This window comes from Arachis ipaensis, chromosome B8 (assembly GCF_059453495.1).
Source record: "Arachis ipaensis isolate K30076 ecotype BB chromosome B8, ASM5945349v1, whole genome shotgun sequence".
NCBI lineage: Eukaryota > Viridiplantae > Streptophyta > Magnoliopsida > Fabales > Fabaceae > Arachis > Arachis ipaensis.
In genome coordinates this window covers 18,294,071-18,310,478 of record NC_142443.1, presented here as the reverse complement: position 1 = coordinate 18,310,478, position 16,408 = coordinate 18,294,071, and the positions used below count along the sequence as shown (strand labels likewise).

Below are 16,408 nucleotides of genomic sequence, written 5' to 3'. Positions count from 1 at the left end.
ACATATAATTTAAGGACAATTTCTGGAGCCTCTCTGTGACTGTCAGCAGAGATGATGCAACGCCATCTTATCACACTTAAGTCTCTGCACACGTATTTGAATGTCATTTATTCCATATAGGATCCACACATGTAGATATTATATACATCCACACTATAGACTCTTCCTTGTGAAACATGCTATTATCACATCAATATGTAATGTGTTATTCATAAATCTATTATTATATTATTATATATAGCTAAACCATAATATGATATGTATCACTAAAAATTCATGTCATTAAATCACATCACATCATGAAGCTATTTACAAACAAAGAATCTAAAAACTAAAGTCATACACATTTTTAATGATCTCAAACACATAATTACTGATGTAATTGGGATTTCGAAAATTATTGTGTACCACAAAAATCATTTTAGAATTTAACTCGATAAAAAACTAACTATTGCCAAAGAACTTGGTATCCTTAGTCACAAGACAATACAAATAAACAATAACAACAGGACGAGAATAACATACATATAATTAAAGATTAAGTAAAGCCACACACTCAAAAATTTATTTGGACCACAAACTGCTACATGACCACGGGATCCAAAAACAGTGCCACAATGTGGTCTTTGAAGAGTGCACAATTTGTAACTTTATCCTCAGAATTCACATATAGAAACTCACATACGCGTGCCATGTTAACGATGCAATCAAGGACTGGCCTTGGAATATAGTCAATTAACTTGAGGTACTCTTCATTCATATCCTTCCAACAATTATTGATATCCTTTTTTATGAATTCACAGGCCTCTTCTTGTGAAAAGTCATATTGCTTCATGCAACATTCTACGGCCGAAGCACCGTGTTCTCTTTGCTGCTCAAACTACAAATAATTGATCAAATCCAAATTAAAAGTTGAATCATGCATATTATTGTCAAAAAAGTATTAAAATAAACCAACTATATATGTGTGTTTCAGTGAGTGTAAAATTAATCATCACTTTGTTAAATTATTATTGATTCAATTATTTAGGGAAATAATAAGATAGTATAGGCCCATGATTTAAAAAATATTCCACATTAATTAACACCTAAACAAAAAATAATAGTATCTTAGTAAATGGATTTAATTTATATCTATCAACTTAATTATATTATATATCATACTATTATGTGAAAGTTAATAAATAAAAAAGTCAAACTTAATTATTAAGTTTTTGTTTTTTATCAGAACTAGTAGTTGCTTCTTTACACTCTTATAAAATTATCAATACTTCAATTAAATTAGTAATTATTTATAACTGATTAAAATTAAACTTTATTGTTAGTAATATAACTATTTAAAAAAGTATTGGATTTTTCTCTCCTTTGTGAGGTCCAAGCCCAACATTTTGAGGGTGTCTCTTGCACCCATTGTGGCACAACCCTAGTTCAGATTTTTGGGGGTCATTGAGAGTGAGAGAGAGTAGCCACCAAGTGAGAGAGAAAGGGAAAAACAGAATTCTCGTTTTTGTCCAAAGCAGTAAATTTCAAATAGCAGTTTCTCAGTTGTTCACCATTGGATTGGCTTGAAATTTAAACTGCATGTTCCTATCATCTTGTTCTTCATTCTGGTCGGTGAAGATGTTGATTGGAGATTTGCAGTGAGAGAAATTGGCTTCGCAAGAGAGAAATTAGGTTTCCCGTTTTTACACAGAGCAGCAATTTTGGAACGGCAGTTTCTCATTCTTTCACCGTTGGATCGACGTGAAATTTGAACTGTAGATTCTTCACATCTTGTTCTTCATTCTGAACGGTAAAGATTTTAATTGAAGGTCTGCAGAGGGAGAAATTGGCTTCGACAGCAGCTCTGTTTTTTTGGGTATATTTCATCTTCTTGCTTTTCATTTGTGAGCTTTGGTGCTTTGATGTTTGGCTGGTTATATGCACATTTTTGTGCTTTATTTGAGACTCTCTTGTACCTCATTTGATTATAGTGGAGCTATTTCATTGGTCTGGACGACTCGTGGTTTTTACCTCTCACCTTGAGGGGTTTTTCCACGTTAAAATCTCGGTGTGTTTTTATTATTGCTTTACTTGCTATATTTGCTTGTTATAGTTGCTGCCATATTGTGTTGTGAGTGTTTCCATATTGTTCTTGTGTTGGACATTTGTGTCGTTTCCGCTGCTAGGCTCTTTCATACTGGTATCAGAGCTTGTTGGTATTTTTCTGGGCTTGTGATTTTGTGAACAATGGAAGCTAATACTAATACTAGTAGGATGATCACTCTTAATGGTCCTAATTATGATTTGTGGAAGTCAAAAATGGAAGATTTGCTTTATGTCAAGAATTTTCATCAACTAGTTTTTGGTACAGAGAAGCCTAATGATAAATCTGATGATGATTGGACTTTGTTGCATAGACAAGTCTGTGGATATATTAGGCAGTGGGTTGACGATAATGTGTTGAACCATATTATTGGAGAGACACATGCTCGGACCCTTTGGATTAAGCTTGAACAGTTGTATGCTCGAAAAACTGGGAATAACAAAATGTTTTTGATCAAGCAGTTGTTGGCTTTGAAGTATACAGATGGGACATCAATGACAGATCACTTGAATAATTTCCAAGGAATTATGAATCAGTTATCTTCCATGGGTATCAAGTTTGATGAAGAAGTTCAAGGATTGTTACTTCTTGGCTCCTTACCAGACTCGTGGGAAATTCTCAGAATGTCATTGTCCAATTCTGCTCCTGATGGTGTAATCTCTATGGATCTTGCCAAGAGCAGTGTTTTGAATGAAGAGATGAGAAAAAAGTCACAAGGTACATCGACTACACATTCAGATGTTCTTGTTTCTGAGTCTAGGGGGAGAAGCAAAAGTCGAGGTCCTAAAGGTAGAGATCAAAGCAGAAGCAAGTCTCGAGGAAAGTATAAGAATATTGAGTGTCATCATTGTGGTCAAAAGGGACATGTGAAGAAATTTTGTTGGCAGCTAAAGAAGGAGAAAGCCAAGGCAAGTAAAGACAAGAGCACAAATAAAGATGATGGTAGCAAGGAAGACAAGGTTAATGTAACTCATGATGATTTTCTTGTTGTTGAGGAGTTTGAATCTGTTAACCTTGTTGATAATAGCACTAGTTGGGTGATTGATAGCGGTGCTTCTATTCATGTTACATCTAGGAGGGATTTGTTTACGTCTTATACTCCTGGTGATTTTGGTGATGTAAAAATGGCTCATCAAGGTGTTGCAAAATGTGTCGATGTTGGACAGGTTTGCTTGGAAACCTCCAACGGTACCAAGTTGACTTTGAAGCGTGTGAAGCATGTTCCAGATATTCGGTTGAACTTACTTTCTGTTGGTAAGTTGTGTGATGAAGACTTGGATAGCTCATTCTCTCGTGATAGTTGGAAGCTCACCAAGGGTTCCATGGTTGTTGCTAGAGGTACTCGACACTCTACTCTTTATTTAACTCAAGCAAAGATTGTGAAAGATGTTGTTAATGCTGCTGAGTTTGTTGATGAAACTGATTTATGGCATAAGAGATTATGTCATATGAGTGAGAAGGGCATGAATATGTTATCCAAGAGGAATCTTTTATCTGGTTGTAAGGTTGCTTTGCAAAAGTGCAACCATTGCTTTGCTGGGAAACAGAACAGGGTTTCTTTCAAGAGCCACCCACCTTCAAGAAAGTCAGAGATACTTGACTTGGTGCATTCTGATGTATGTGGGCCGATGAAGACAAGAACACTTGGAGGGTCTATCTATTTTGTAACCTTTATTGATGATCATTCTAGAAAATTATGGGTTTACACTTTGAAGACCAAAGATCAAGTTTTGAATGTGTTCAAGCAATTTCAAGCTTCTGTTGAAAGAGAAACTGGGAAGAAGTTGAAATGCATTCGTATTGACAATGGTGGTGAGTACTCAGGTCCATTTGATGCTTATTGTAAAGAGCATGGTATAAGACATCAGAAGACTCCTCCGAAGACTCCTCAGTTGAATGGCTTGGCTGAAAGGATGAACAGAACATTGGTTGAAAGAGTTAGGTGCTTATTGTCACAGTCTGGATTGGCAAAATCTTTTTGGGGTGAAGCTTTGAGCACTGTTGTTCATGTCTTGAACCGGACACCATGTGTTCCCTTGCAATTTGAAGTGCCAGAGAAGGTATGGTCAGGTAAAGATGTTTCTTATGATCATTTAAGAGTCTTTGGATGTAAAGCTTTTGTTCATATTCCTAAAGATGAGAGATCTAAGCTTGATGTAAAGACTAGGCAATGTATTTTTATTGGCTATGGCATGGATGAGTTTGGTTACAGGTTTTATGATCCTGTTAACAAGAAGGTGATTCGGAGTAGAGATGTTGTCTTTGTTGAAGACCAAACATTGAAAGATGTTGATAATGCGGAAAAGCCAATGGTTCAGCCTAGTGATGATTTTTCTGACTTGGATATTACTCCCTCTATGCCTATGGTAGAAGATGGTAGAGTTGAAGCTCAAAATAATGAGCATGATACAAGTGCAGGTGAAGATGGAACAGTTGATCCAATACTTGATGAAGTTGGTGATGATGATCAAGATGAAGAACCAGCTTTAGAAATTCCTGCAAATGCACTTAGAAGGTCTACGAGAGAGAGAAAGCCTTCGTCAAGGTATTCTCCACATGAGTTTGTTTTGTTGACTGATGGGGGAGAACCTGAATGCTTTGGAGAGGCTGTTGACGATGAAAGCAAAGCTCAATGGCTTGAAGCTATGCAAGAAGAAATGAAGTCCTTACTTGAGAATGATACCTATGAGTTAGTGAAGCTACCGAAAGGTATGCGAGTTTTGAAGAACAAATGGGTATTCAGAATCAAGAATGAAGAACACAATTCTAAGCTTCGGTATAAGGCTAGATTGGTTGTTAGAGGCTTTAGCCAGAGAAAAGGTGTTGATTATGAGGAGATCTTTTCTCCTGTTGTGAGGATGTCATCCATTCGTGCTGTGCTTGGATTAGCAGCGTCTCTTGATTTGGAGATTGAGCAAATGGATGTGAAGACAGCTTTTCTTCATGGTGATTTAGATAAGGAGATCTACATGGAGCAACCGGAGGGCTTTGTTGTTAAAGGAAAGGAAGATTTTGTGTGCAAGCTTAAGAAGAGTCTTTATGGGTTGAAGCAAGCTCCAAGACAGTGGTACAAGAAGTTTGAATCTGTTATGGGGAAGCATGGTTACCGTAAGACAACTTCAGATCATTGTGTATTTGTGCAAAAATTTTCTAATGATGATTTTATCATTCTTTTGCTTTATGTGGATGATATTTTGATTGTGGGCAAGAATGCTTTGAGGATTAATGAGTTGAAGAAACAGTTGAGTAAGTTCTTTGCTATGAAGGACTTGGGTCCTGCCAAACAAATTTTGGGCATGACTATTACTCGTTATAGAGATTCCAAGAAGCTTTATTTGTCACAGGAGAAGTACATAAAGAAGGTGCTTCAAAGGTTTGGCATGAATGATGCCAAATGTGTTGCTAGTTCTTTTGCTCCTCATTTTAAGTTGAGTACCAAGCAGTGTCCAACCACTGATGAGGAGAAACAAGCAATGGATGAAATTCCTTATGCCTCAGCTGTTGGAAGCTTGATGTATGCTATGGTGTGTACTAGACCAGACATTGCTCATGCAGTTGGTATTGTGAGTCGTTTTCTCTCTAATCCAGGTAAAGAACATTGGAATGCTGTTAAATGGATTATGAGATATCTCAAAGGTACAACTAACTTGAGTTTGAGTTTTGGTGGTGAGAAACATTTGCTAGTTGGCTTTACTGATGCAGATATGGCAGGAGATATTGATTCTCGAAAGTCTACTTCAGGTTATTTGGTCAAGTTTGCAAGGGGAGCTATTTCATGGCAGTCAAGGCTACAAAAGTGTGTTGCATTTTCTACCACAGAGGCAGAGTTTATTGCAGCAACTGAAGCATGTAAAGAGTTGTTGTGGATGAAGAAGTTTCTTGCAGCACTTGGTTTCAAGCAAGACCGTTATGTGTTGTTGTGTGATAGCCAAAGTGCTATTCATCTTGCCAAGAATTCTACTTTTCATCCAAGATCTAAACATATTGATGTTAGGTATCACTGGATACGGGATGTGTTAGATTCAAAGTTGTTGGAACTTGAGAAAGTTCACACTGATGACAATGGTGCTGATATGATGACAAAAGCATTGTCAAGAGAAAAGTTTGAAACATGTTGTTTGATTGCCGGAATGGCGAGAGCCTCCACCTAGTCGAGAAGGGGGAGATTTGTTGGGTTTTTCTCTCCTTTGTGAGGTCCAAGCCCAACATTTTGAGGGTGTCTCTTGCACCCATTGTGGCACAATCCTAGTTCAGATTTTTGGGGGTCATTGAGAGTGAGAGAGAGTAGCCACCAAGTGAGAGAGAAAGGGAAAAACAGAATTCCCGTTTTTGTCCAAAGCAGTAAATTTCAAATAGCAGTTTCTCAGTTGTTCACCGTTGGATCGACTTGAAATTTAAACTGCATGTTCCTATCATCTTGTTCTTCATTCTGGTCGGTGAAGATTTTGATTGGAGATTTTCAGTGAGAGAAATTGGCTTCGCAAGAGAGAAATTAGGTTTCCCGTTTTTACACAGAGCAGCAATTTTGGAACGGCAGTTTCTCATTCTTTCACCGTTGGATCGACGTGAAATTTAAACTATAGATTCTTCAAATCTTGTTCTTCATTCTGGACGGTGAAGATTTTAATTGGAGTTCTGCAGAGGGAGAAATTGGCTTTGACAGCAGCTCTATTTTTTTGGGTATATTTCATCTTCTTGCTTTTCATTTGTGAGCTTTGGTGCTTTGATGTTTGGCTGGTTATATGCACATTTTTTTGCTTTGTTTGAGACTCTCTTGTACCTCATTTGATTATAGTGGAGCTATTTCATTGGTTTGGACGACTCGTGGTTTTTACCTCTCACCTTGAGGGGTTTTTCCACGTTAAAATCTCGGTGTGTTCTTATTATTGCTTTACTTGCTATAATTGCTTGTTATAGTTGCTGCCATATTATGTTGTGAGTGTTTCCATATTGTTCTTGTGTTGGACATTTGTGTCGTTTCCGCTGCTAGGCTCTTTCAAAAAGTTATTTCATAATATGATAAAAGAAACTCTTGCGTTAAAAAAATATTTTAAATATATAATAATTCATATTATTTTACCAAAATAAATAATTTTATGAGAAGCTCTCTCTTCTTATATATGTATGTTAAAATTATATATTAACATCAATATATGTCATGAAACAACTTTTTTAACGTGTCTTCTTAAATAAAAGTTTTTTTGTTTTTTAGATTTTACTTAAATTTTTTTATAATTTTTTTCTTAATAAACTCTAGATCTTTCTGATATAAAAATTCTAACATTATATTAATAACAAATTATTTTTCTTAAAAATTTAACTTAATAAACAGAGATATATAAATAATTATATTTTTATCATATACCTCGTGTGAAGCCAAATCATTTGAGAGTCTAGAAATAACTGACGAAGCATGTACGATAAGTGGAATATTATTAGAAATCCAATAAAGAGTTTCTTTGGTTGCAAATTCTCCCAAAACAATAAACATTACTGTAAACGCTTGATATCCTGTAGAAGTAGCACCATTAACCTTACGCTCATCATATGTTGGAATATATCCCTCATGACACCATCTTGCTTCATCCATGTAACCTTGTACATAATGACACAGCTGCAGATTAATTAATATAACTTCATTAAAATGATGATGAATGAATATAATAATTAATTTAAAATTAAAAAAAGTCAAGAATAAAGCCTACAGCCTGTTTGAGACATTGCAACACCAAGTCTGATTCTCCACTCCCAGCACTTAACTCTATTATTTCATCAACAAGTTCTACAATTGCATTAAAAATTGCCTTAAAGCACTCTGGAAGAGATGCAATGTAACTAATATCCCATCTGAAACATAAAAGGGTTAAAAACTAATTAAGAAAGAAATATAATCATGGAATTGAATTATTAAGATAATAACCAAAATAAATATAAACTCATTGATCAATATGTATAGATCCTTCTTAATTGACATATGTAGCATAATGTGAAATTGGTCAATTCTTGGTTTCAGTAAAATAAAAAACCTTTGGATTGCCTGTGTGAGGAGCTCAAGTTCTTCTATTGTTCCATAGACATCATAAGTATCATCTAATAGAGTTGTCCATTGACACACTTTGGCCACCACAACTCTAAAAGTAGTATATTTAGGCTCAGAGTTCATAGCAAATGGCCAAAAGTATAACTCAGTTGTCCTCTCTCTTCCATAAGGGACTTTTTTCGAAAATTTTAACTTTTCCCACCACCTGTAATCGTACAAAAAGTTATATCTTGTTGATTATAGGAACTTTAAAAAAAGAATTCTAATAAGAAGTGCTTAGCTAGATTTAAAGTACTTACTTGGTAACACTACCAACTTCTTTTTGATACCATTTCTGAAGTATATTGAAATCTAGTTTTGCAAACTTTAGAAGAACTTCATCATGCGTAGAACTTTTTTCGTAAAAAGACATATATGACCTTGCCATTATTCTTGGAATTGCCTTGTGAAAAGGTTGTACTAAACTTTGATTGACTTGATCAGCAAGAGATGGATTCAATTGATTGGTGATGGACTTAAGTTTATTGTATGTGAATTTATGTGCTTCTTCTAATATATCTTCTCCATGAAATCTTAACTGTGCAGCCTCATACAAGCTCCGCATTCCTTCAACATCTTGAACAACAATTATTTCATCGAATTCTCCTTCTATATTCTTGAATTTGTTGAAAACATATGTATAATTCATATTTATACTAACTAGTGTGAGTCCATAATTAATAATTGGTATCTTTTTTATATTGTAATTGTATATATAAAAGATAACAAAAATTAGTTCTACATATATACCTGATGAAATGATATATCCTTTTTGTCGGAACAAACGAAAAAGTAATGCGATAAAATGAAGGTCACGTTCCTCTATAGCAAGATCTTTTTTGGTAAAATCATTGTGAATTTGTACTAATATGCTGTCAATTTCATTTTCAAAATGATAAGATATACTCAAACGTTGAATTGAATCAATTAAGCTTAATTTCTTAAAGATATTATTGTCATTAAAAGACAAATTCATCTTCACTCTCTCTTTATGCATTTGAACTTCTTGTTTCATGGTTTTGTTGACTTCCTGCAAAATTTTTCAATTTAATATTTAATTCAAAAGAGTAAAAGATCAGCAAATATGTCATGTGTCTTTTATATATGATCAACTTATCTAAATTATTATATGATGTTTTGTTGAGGAATTTGTCGATTCAATTTAATCTTAAATAAAATTTGATATAAATTAAACTGGTACAAATAATGTTTTTATGTTTCAAGTTTCAACTATCTATATAATTTAAAAAATTGGTTGATAAATAAACTTAAAAGTTTTCAATATTTAAAATTAGCCTAAAAGCCAGCCCCTTGTTTAAAGGAAACGGGCCTGCTGAGAGGCGGATCCAAAAATTGCATAAAGGAGAGACCAAAATTTAGAAATCATCATATTTTAAATCAAGAAAAAGAAAAAAGTAGTATTACTTGATAAATGCCATAAACTCATAATATGATAATAGTTTTATCGATACCGTACATGCTTATTAAGTTATTTCTTTTAATTACTGATATATAAATTTAACAAATTTTTTATTGTCTTCGTTTAAATGAAATTTGCTTTTCAGTAATGAGTTAACTTGAACAAGGTTATATTATTTTTGTTGTTATTAAATAAATAATGTAAAAGATTGAAAGTTGTGCCATTTTAATAATAAGTAAAGAAGAGCTTTTATTTGTTTGATAATAAAACAAAAACGTAATTTTAAAAATATAAAAGTCAATATTAAAATGAATCGAATTTATTAATTACCTATATATAATTATAGAAATGTTTATAAAATGCAGAGTAGGCTATTTTAATAATATGACTCTATAAAAACTTAAAAGAATAGCAAATTTAATAAAATTATATCTTTTTGCTCTCATGGACTTAATTAGTTTCTGTTGAGTTTAAAAAAAAATTATTATTTATTGTGATGATAAATATTTAATTGATGGCCAGTTATAAGATACAGATGTTAATTGGTATACAGATAAAGAGATTCCCTTAAATACAACGGTAGATTGACACGTAGTGTATGTGTCATTCATATTCATAATTGCTGTCGGTGAATAGCAGAAGTGTCACAGAAGAGGCAAAGTAGATGGCTTATAGCTGCTGAGCCGTGTAGCGCCTGAGCTCCGAAAATCTGTTACGGGATTGGGTATTTTTAATTTTTTTTTGTCAGTGTTACGGGAATGCTATTGGATACATTGTTATCGTATTTTGGGCCTTTTGGATTTGAGTTTGAAGAAGTTCGGCATCATTTTTTTTGTTTGTGATAATAGTTGTTTGTTGAGAAAGGAATAAAATAAAAGTGGGCCCGTTTAGGGCAAAAGATGTTAGGAGGGAAAAATTCTAAGGAGTAATACTATATTGAAGAAGGTTTTAACCAAACAAAAAAAAATTATAGTGAAAAGTGATGATTTTTTGAAAAATAAAGATTATGTTTTTATGTAAAAAGAAATCCAGTTTTTAAAAAAAATGCAATGCAAATATTTTTTAGGGTAAAGTATATTTTTTCTCTTTGACGTTTACTAAAAATTTTAAAAATACCCCTAAATTTTAATTTGTTTCAATTTTACTTTTAATGTTTTCGATTTGCATCAATTTTATCCTTATCTTCAAGCATGTTCTCAAAGATTTCAACAAAAAGATTCTACCTTTATCATCTTTGTTGGAATCATGTTGGGAATCAACAACCTTCTCTTCTCATGGGGCGTTGTATCTTTCAGTTTGCAAGTATTGAAGGTAAGGTCTTATGGAAGTTGTTGGAGTCAAGCCAGAGATGCTCGAGCTTCTTTAGAACTCCGATGGTGACCGAAATCCCACCGAAAAAACTATTGTAGGACGAGTTGATGAGTTGACGTTGAGATTTGGAGGATAAAAATATACTTTATCCTATTTTTTAAATTTAGTTAAAATATTTATTGTTCACATAATTCTATTCTTTATAAAAAGAAAATCATTAAGATATTGGAAATCTTATTTCCAAAAAAATTCATTGGAATAAAAAGAAATAAAAAAGTTTTAAATGAGATAAATTGAACCAATAATTGGCACAGATAAGCAATGTTATTATTATTATTTGTCTAATTAATCCACTATAAAAATAACAAAAGTTTTTAGTTTTCTAAAACCTTAAAAAATATAAATGGAGTGACCTTTGAATTACATAATAAATTAGCTTTTGTTCTTTTAGAATATTAGATATATTAGTGATTAGTCTATAATAAAATGTCTTTTAACTGTTTAACTCTATTTGAGAAAAGAAAAAATTAATTGGTCTTTTTATATTATTTAAAACTAATTTATTTAATAAAATATCATGAATTAATATTTTAACTGTTTAATTCGATTGGTTATTATTACTATTTGAAATTTGAAACACAATTACATGTGAGCATAAAAAAAATAATGAAAACACCGAAGAAAATAAATTTTGAAGATCAAAGAGTAATAAATTTTGAAGCTCAAAGACTAATAATTTTGAAATTTGAAACACAATTTGAGCGTCTACTAATATCATTAGTGTCATCATAGGTAATCGAAGATTAATGTACTGGATTCGTTGGGCTACCTCAATCGTCAGATGGAGGAAGCCTCTGACCTGGTTTACGTCTGGGAGCTTCCATCCGAATTGTATGCGTGAAAAAATGGGGGTAGTACCTGCAAAGACACTCCGATACCTATGTCAGCAAGGGTCTAAGCAAGTTTTAAAGAGTATTGGAACCTAGAGATACTTGAGGGGTGTCAGTGTATTTATAGTGGTGAACCAATAACTACCGTTGAAGCATTCCATCTTTTAAGGAGGATAACCGTCCCTTTATCTTAAGGAAGTTGAGATATGACTCCTTAGAGCAAGTTGTGGTTAGAACCGACTTCTTGAGAGAAGGTCGGTGTCGAGTGAGGGTCAATATTTGAATTTGGTCTCTCATTTAGACCTGGGTCTTAGTGTTTGGGTAGAGTATAAACAATTAGTATACAAAAATAAAAATGAGAGTTAAATAATTGGACGAGTGACCTAGTGATAACTCTTGTAACTTTTCCTCCTAATCTGGTGGTTAGTTATCTTCTTTTTTCTAAAAATTGTTGAGATCTCATATTTAAATACAGGAGTATATTTATATGTGCAGTTAAGATTATGCACTCCAAGTTGGCCTCCACAAGGTCGGACACACCGACAAAATGGATTTGATATTTATATATAGGCTTTGTCTGGTTCTTGAGCCTTGTTTTGAGTTTTGTGACCGAACATGAACAATAGTCAATATATTATTTTTTATTTATTTAATATAAAATATAAATCAAACAATTTAAAGTCTATCATATTTTTCGATTATAAAAAAAATTCTTAAAAAATAAGAATATATATAATTATATTATTCGTATGTCAATTTTGCGCTAAACTTTACATTAAAATTTTTTTAATGTTTATTGCGATAATAAAAAATAAAAATTATGTCCATCTATAACTTTTTTAATAATGATAATGTTCTTTTTACGATAATCAATTAATTAATTAGTAAATCGGTTTTAAGTTTTCTAAAATATAAATATTTATGTTCATACCTGACCCAATGATAAGGCCCAGGTCCAAGCGAAAGGCCCAATACAAAGGATTAAGTCTTGCTCTATACCGACCTTCACCCCATGAAGTCGGCTCCTACCACGACTTGCTCTAAAGAAGTCGGGACGAAGATTAGCTAGCAGATAAACACCCATTCAAATGAGTAACTGCCCCTAAAATCTCTCTACCCACTTCCTGGAGCCATATCTCAACCTCCCTAAGATAAAGGGACGGTTATTCCCCATGAATAACGGAATTACTCCAACGGTGGTTATGGATTCACCACTATAAATACACCGACACTTCTCAGGTATTACTAAGCCTAATACTCTCTAGACCTGTTTTGCTCCCTTTGCTGACTTTAGCATCGGAGTGTCTTTGCAGGTACCACCCCCCATTCTCTCATACCGAAATCGAACGGGGGCCTTGGATCATCAATCCGCTTGGATACTCCCTTATCCCAACGATTGGGCCAGCCAGACTAATCCAACCCAATAATCTCCGGTTACCCATCGTAACAATTTATTTTCCACTTCAAATATTAGTTGCGAGTAAAAAATTTTATTTATATATTAACTGAAAAATTTATAAAAGTCTGACTTTAAAGAATACAACATTAATTATATTGTAATTATAAAAATTTTCAATTTTTTACAGATCTGACGGTTTCAAATTTAAAAAAAATAACATATTTTTAAAAAAATTGACTAATGTTGATTGTATTTAGTTAAAAGAAATTAATCTTTTTAATTGATTTCTGATTCATATTCATTATTAGTTCTTTTATAATTTTACTTATATATTAAAAATTGAGATTTAGTTTCAAAATTAAGTGGTTAATTAAATTTGAAAAATTGGATTATCACTGTTTATTAATTTTTTGATCGAGTTAATTTATTTAATTATTCCTAATTTTGATATTAATTCAAATTTAAGAAAATAAATTCTGTTACACCCTAATTCAAATTTAAATGCTAATTAGTAATCTCTTGATAAAAACGTGCATTAATTTTTTTTAAATATTACTTGAATTTTCTACTCGGTTATATTTAAATTAGTTTTATTTTTTGTTATTTATAATTATAAATGTCACTATAAGTAAACACGTATAAATAAAAACATAAGAAATATTTGTGTCAATTATATTATATTTATTAATATAATTATGATGTTTATTAATATTATTTGTGAATAAATACATATAATATATAACGATTTTATGAATATAAACTAATTAATTATTTTTCGAAATAAAAAATGTTGAGCTCAACCGGAGCCTATAGCAATTAGTTTACCAATGTGGCAGTTTATGTTGGCCAATTTAATTTTTTCCATTCCCGAATTGTATTTATAAGACCCTTTTTTCCAATAAATTGCGACAAGTAAATTAATTTAAGAAAGGATACCCGACATTATTTTTTAGGGTACGTTGACGAGAGCCCAAACCAACGGAACGCGTAACTTTTGTAACCCCGTTCAAGTTCACCCCACCAAGCCGGTTCCGTCTCACCTCCCATCAGCTCCCACCAGCCTTTCTCAGCCACCTGCAAACTGCAACATGAGACAAACATGTGTCATTACGTGAAATACAGTAAAATAAATCTGTATATCTGTACGAAATTTGCTCTGTACACTAGTACGACCCTTAATTGATTGATTAAGAATTAATTTTAATTTATGATTTAATTGAAAAGACTATAAAGTTTTAGAATTATTTATGGTGCTCGCTAATGCTGATTTGGTTATGTTTAGAAAGAACTAATAACTATCAAAAATAAGATACGGAAAAAATATATAAAAAAAATGTAAAATTATCTCAAATAGCATGAGTAGTTTAGTTGGTTTAAATCCTATATTAGTATATTACTAATCCAATCTATTCAATGCTCATTTTCTATTTACCCAAAATTTTTCTTTTATTTCAAATTTAACATGTTATTTGCCTCAAATTACAAATATATATGTACTGTTTAATTTGTATTTTGAATATACGTAATAATTAAAAAAGATACCACGATAATATATGTATGGTAAACTTATATGTACAATAACCAAAGTCCAATTAAATTAATCTATTACATATTAACCCAACAATACTACTCATATAAAACGCACAGGAATCACACACTTTATTCTTCTTCCATTTCTGTTGCTACATTTATTTCCTCGTTTTGGCTTCTTTATCTTCTGCGTATTTTTCCCTTTTTATTATTTTTTTTTGGCTTCTTATTTTTCACTTTTTCTCCAAGTCTTTCTTTATTTCGCATTTTTATTAGTTTCTCCTTTTTCTAATATATTTTTATAAGAAGAAATAAAAAAAGAGAAACAGAAAAAAAAAAGAGAAAAAAAGTGAAAAACGCAGAAGTTCTATATTATTGTTTATAAAATTGTGTTTTTTTCAAAAGTTTATATGTATATTATCAAAAAAGAAAAAAAAAATAAAAAATTATAAAACTAGACACATAAATTTGTGAAAATTAACGCAAAATAACTACATAGACAAAATATTAAAAAAAAAATTATAAAACTAAACACAGTAATTTATGAAGTTGAACACAGAATTATAAATACATAGATTAAAAATAAAAAAAAAGAGGAAAAAAATATAAAAAAAATTTGTATTATTATTTATAATTTTTTTAAAAATTTTATATTTTTATTTTTGTTATGCTTTATTTATTTTGTTTTTTTTTTTGTTATGTGTTATTTTTATTGAGAAAAAGAAAGATAAAATAGGAAAGCAAGAAAAAAGAAGACAATGACGATTATGACAATGACAGAAATAATGTAAAAGAAGAGAAAGAAAAAAAAAAGTAAAAAAAGAAGAGAAAAAAGAAAAAAAAAGAAAAACAGAGATACACAAAAAAAAAAAAGAATACTTATATATACAAGCAATTTGATTGGATTTGATTATTAATATATTTGTTCGCCTAAAATTATTACTGATATACGTATAACAATACTCATATTTTATCGTACAAAATTAAATAAGATACCGAGAATTTAGAATCAGCATATTTTAAGAAAAAATCGTGCCAAATGCTAGGAGTAAAATTTGCAGAGCGTCGCTTTGAGTTAGAAGGGACATGTTGATTCGAAGTCATCACTAAAACTGAAGCTTAAAATGATATGGTGGTGTTTTTGACATGTATGGTACTGGACAATGGATAACGAATGCTAAGGAGTTAAGAACCAATCACTATATATAGATGTGATTTCTAACATGTCCTTCATTAATTAAAGGGTCTAACACCCTTCATAGTGGGCAACAAAATATTGGTGTTTGTGATCGGAATTTACATTCTCTAAATTTTTTTTTATTTGAACGAGTAATAAAGTGTGATATTTTATTTTTTAATAATTTTTTTATTTTTTTTATCTTTTTAATTTAAAAATAAAATTTAGAGGATTCAAATTTAAAAATTTTAAATGATAAAGTATTAATAATGATAGATATGTGTAACACTCTAACTTTTAGCACGTCATGATCGTACCAAAAGTAAAGCGTTACTAACCCATTTTTCTTTATTATCTATTTAATATTGAGCCTTTACGTTGGTATCGCGTTTCAGTTTTTAAGAAAATTCCACAAAATTTTGTTTCTATTAATTAAAACTACATATCAAAGATCTTTAAATAATAATAATAATCACATAAATACTATTAATAATAAGTTCTATACAAATAAATTTA

The 16,408-nt window shown here is 31.4% G+C and overlaps 1 protein-coding gene across 2 annotated transcripts; it reads right to left on the bottom strand.

The window, feature by feature from the left end:
• Positions 1–583: 583 nt before the first annotated feature.
• LOC107610622 ((-)-germacrene D synthase-like) lies at positions 584–15,819 on the bottom strand. Of its 2 annotated transcripts, XM_088496148.1 has the most exons (7): positions 15,712–15,819; positions 8,916–9,195; positions 8,426–8,801; positions 8,113–8,331; positions 7,792–7,933; positions 7,452–7,700; positions 584–880 (listed from the first exon to the last, which is right to left on the bottom strand). In XM_088496148.1, exons 1-7 carry the CDS (start codon positions 15,817–15,819, stop codon positions 584–586), a joined length of 1,671 nt encoding a protein of 556 aa, XP_088352274.1. The 2 variants fall into 2 exon arrangements, with proteins under 2 accessions (XP_088352274.1, XP_088352273.1); XM_088496147.1 differs by having other exon boundaries at positions 8,426–9,195.
• Between the last annotated feature and the right edge of the window lie 589 nt (positions 15,820–16,408).

Bases quoted from the DNA above. Each gene is read 5' to 3' on its own strand.
- LOC107610622 (XM_088496147.1), bottom strand. From the start codon at position 15,819: ATGACTTCGAATCAACATGTCCCTTCTAACTCAAAGCGACGCTCTGCA. The intron at 8,332-8,425 runs GTAAGTACTTTA...GTACGATTACAG, and splicing joins GAAGTTGGTAGTGTTACCAA to GTGGTGGGAAAAGTTAAAAT. The intron at 7,934-8,112 runs GTTTTTTATTTT...TTTATGTTTCAG, and splicing joins CTCACACAGGCAATCCAAAG to ATGGGATATTAGTTACATTG.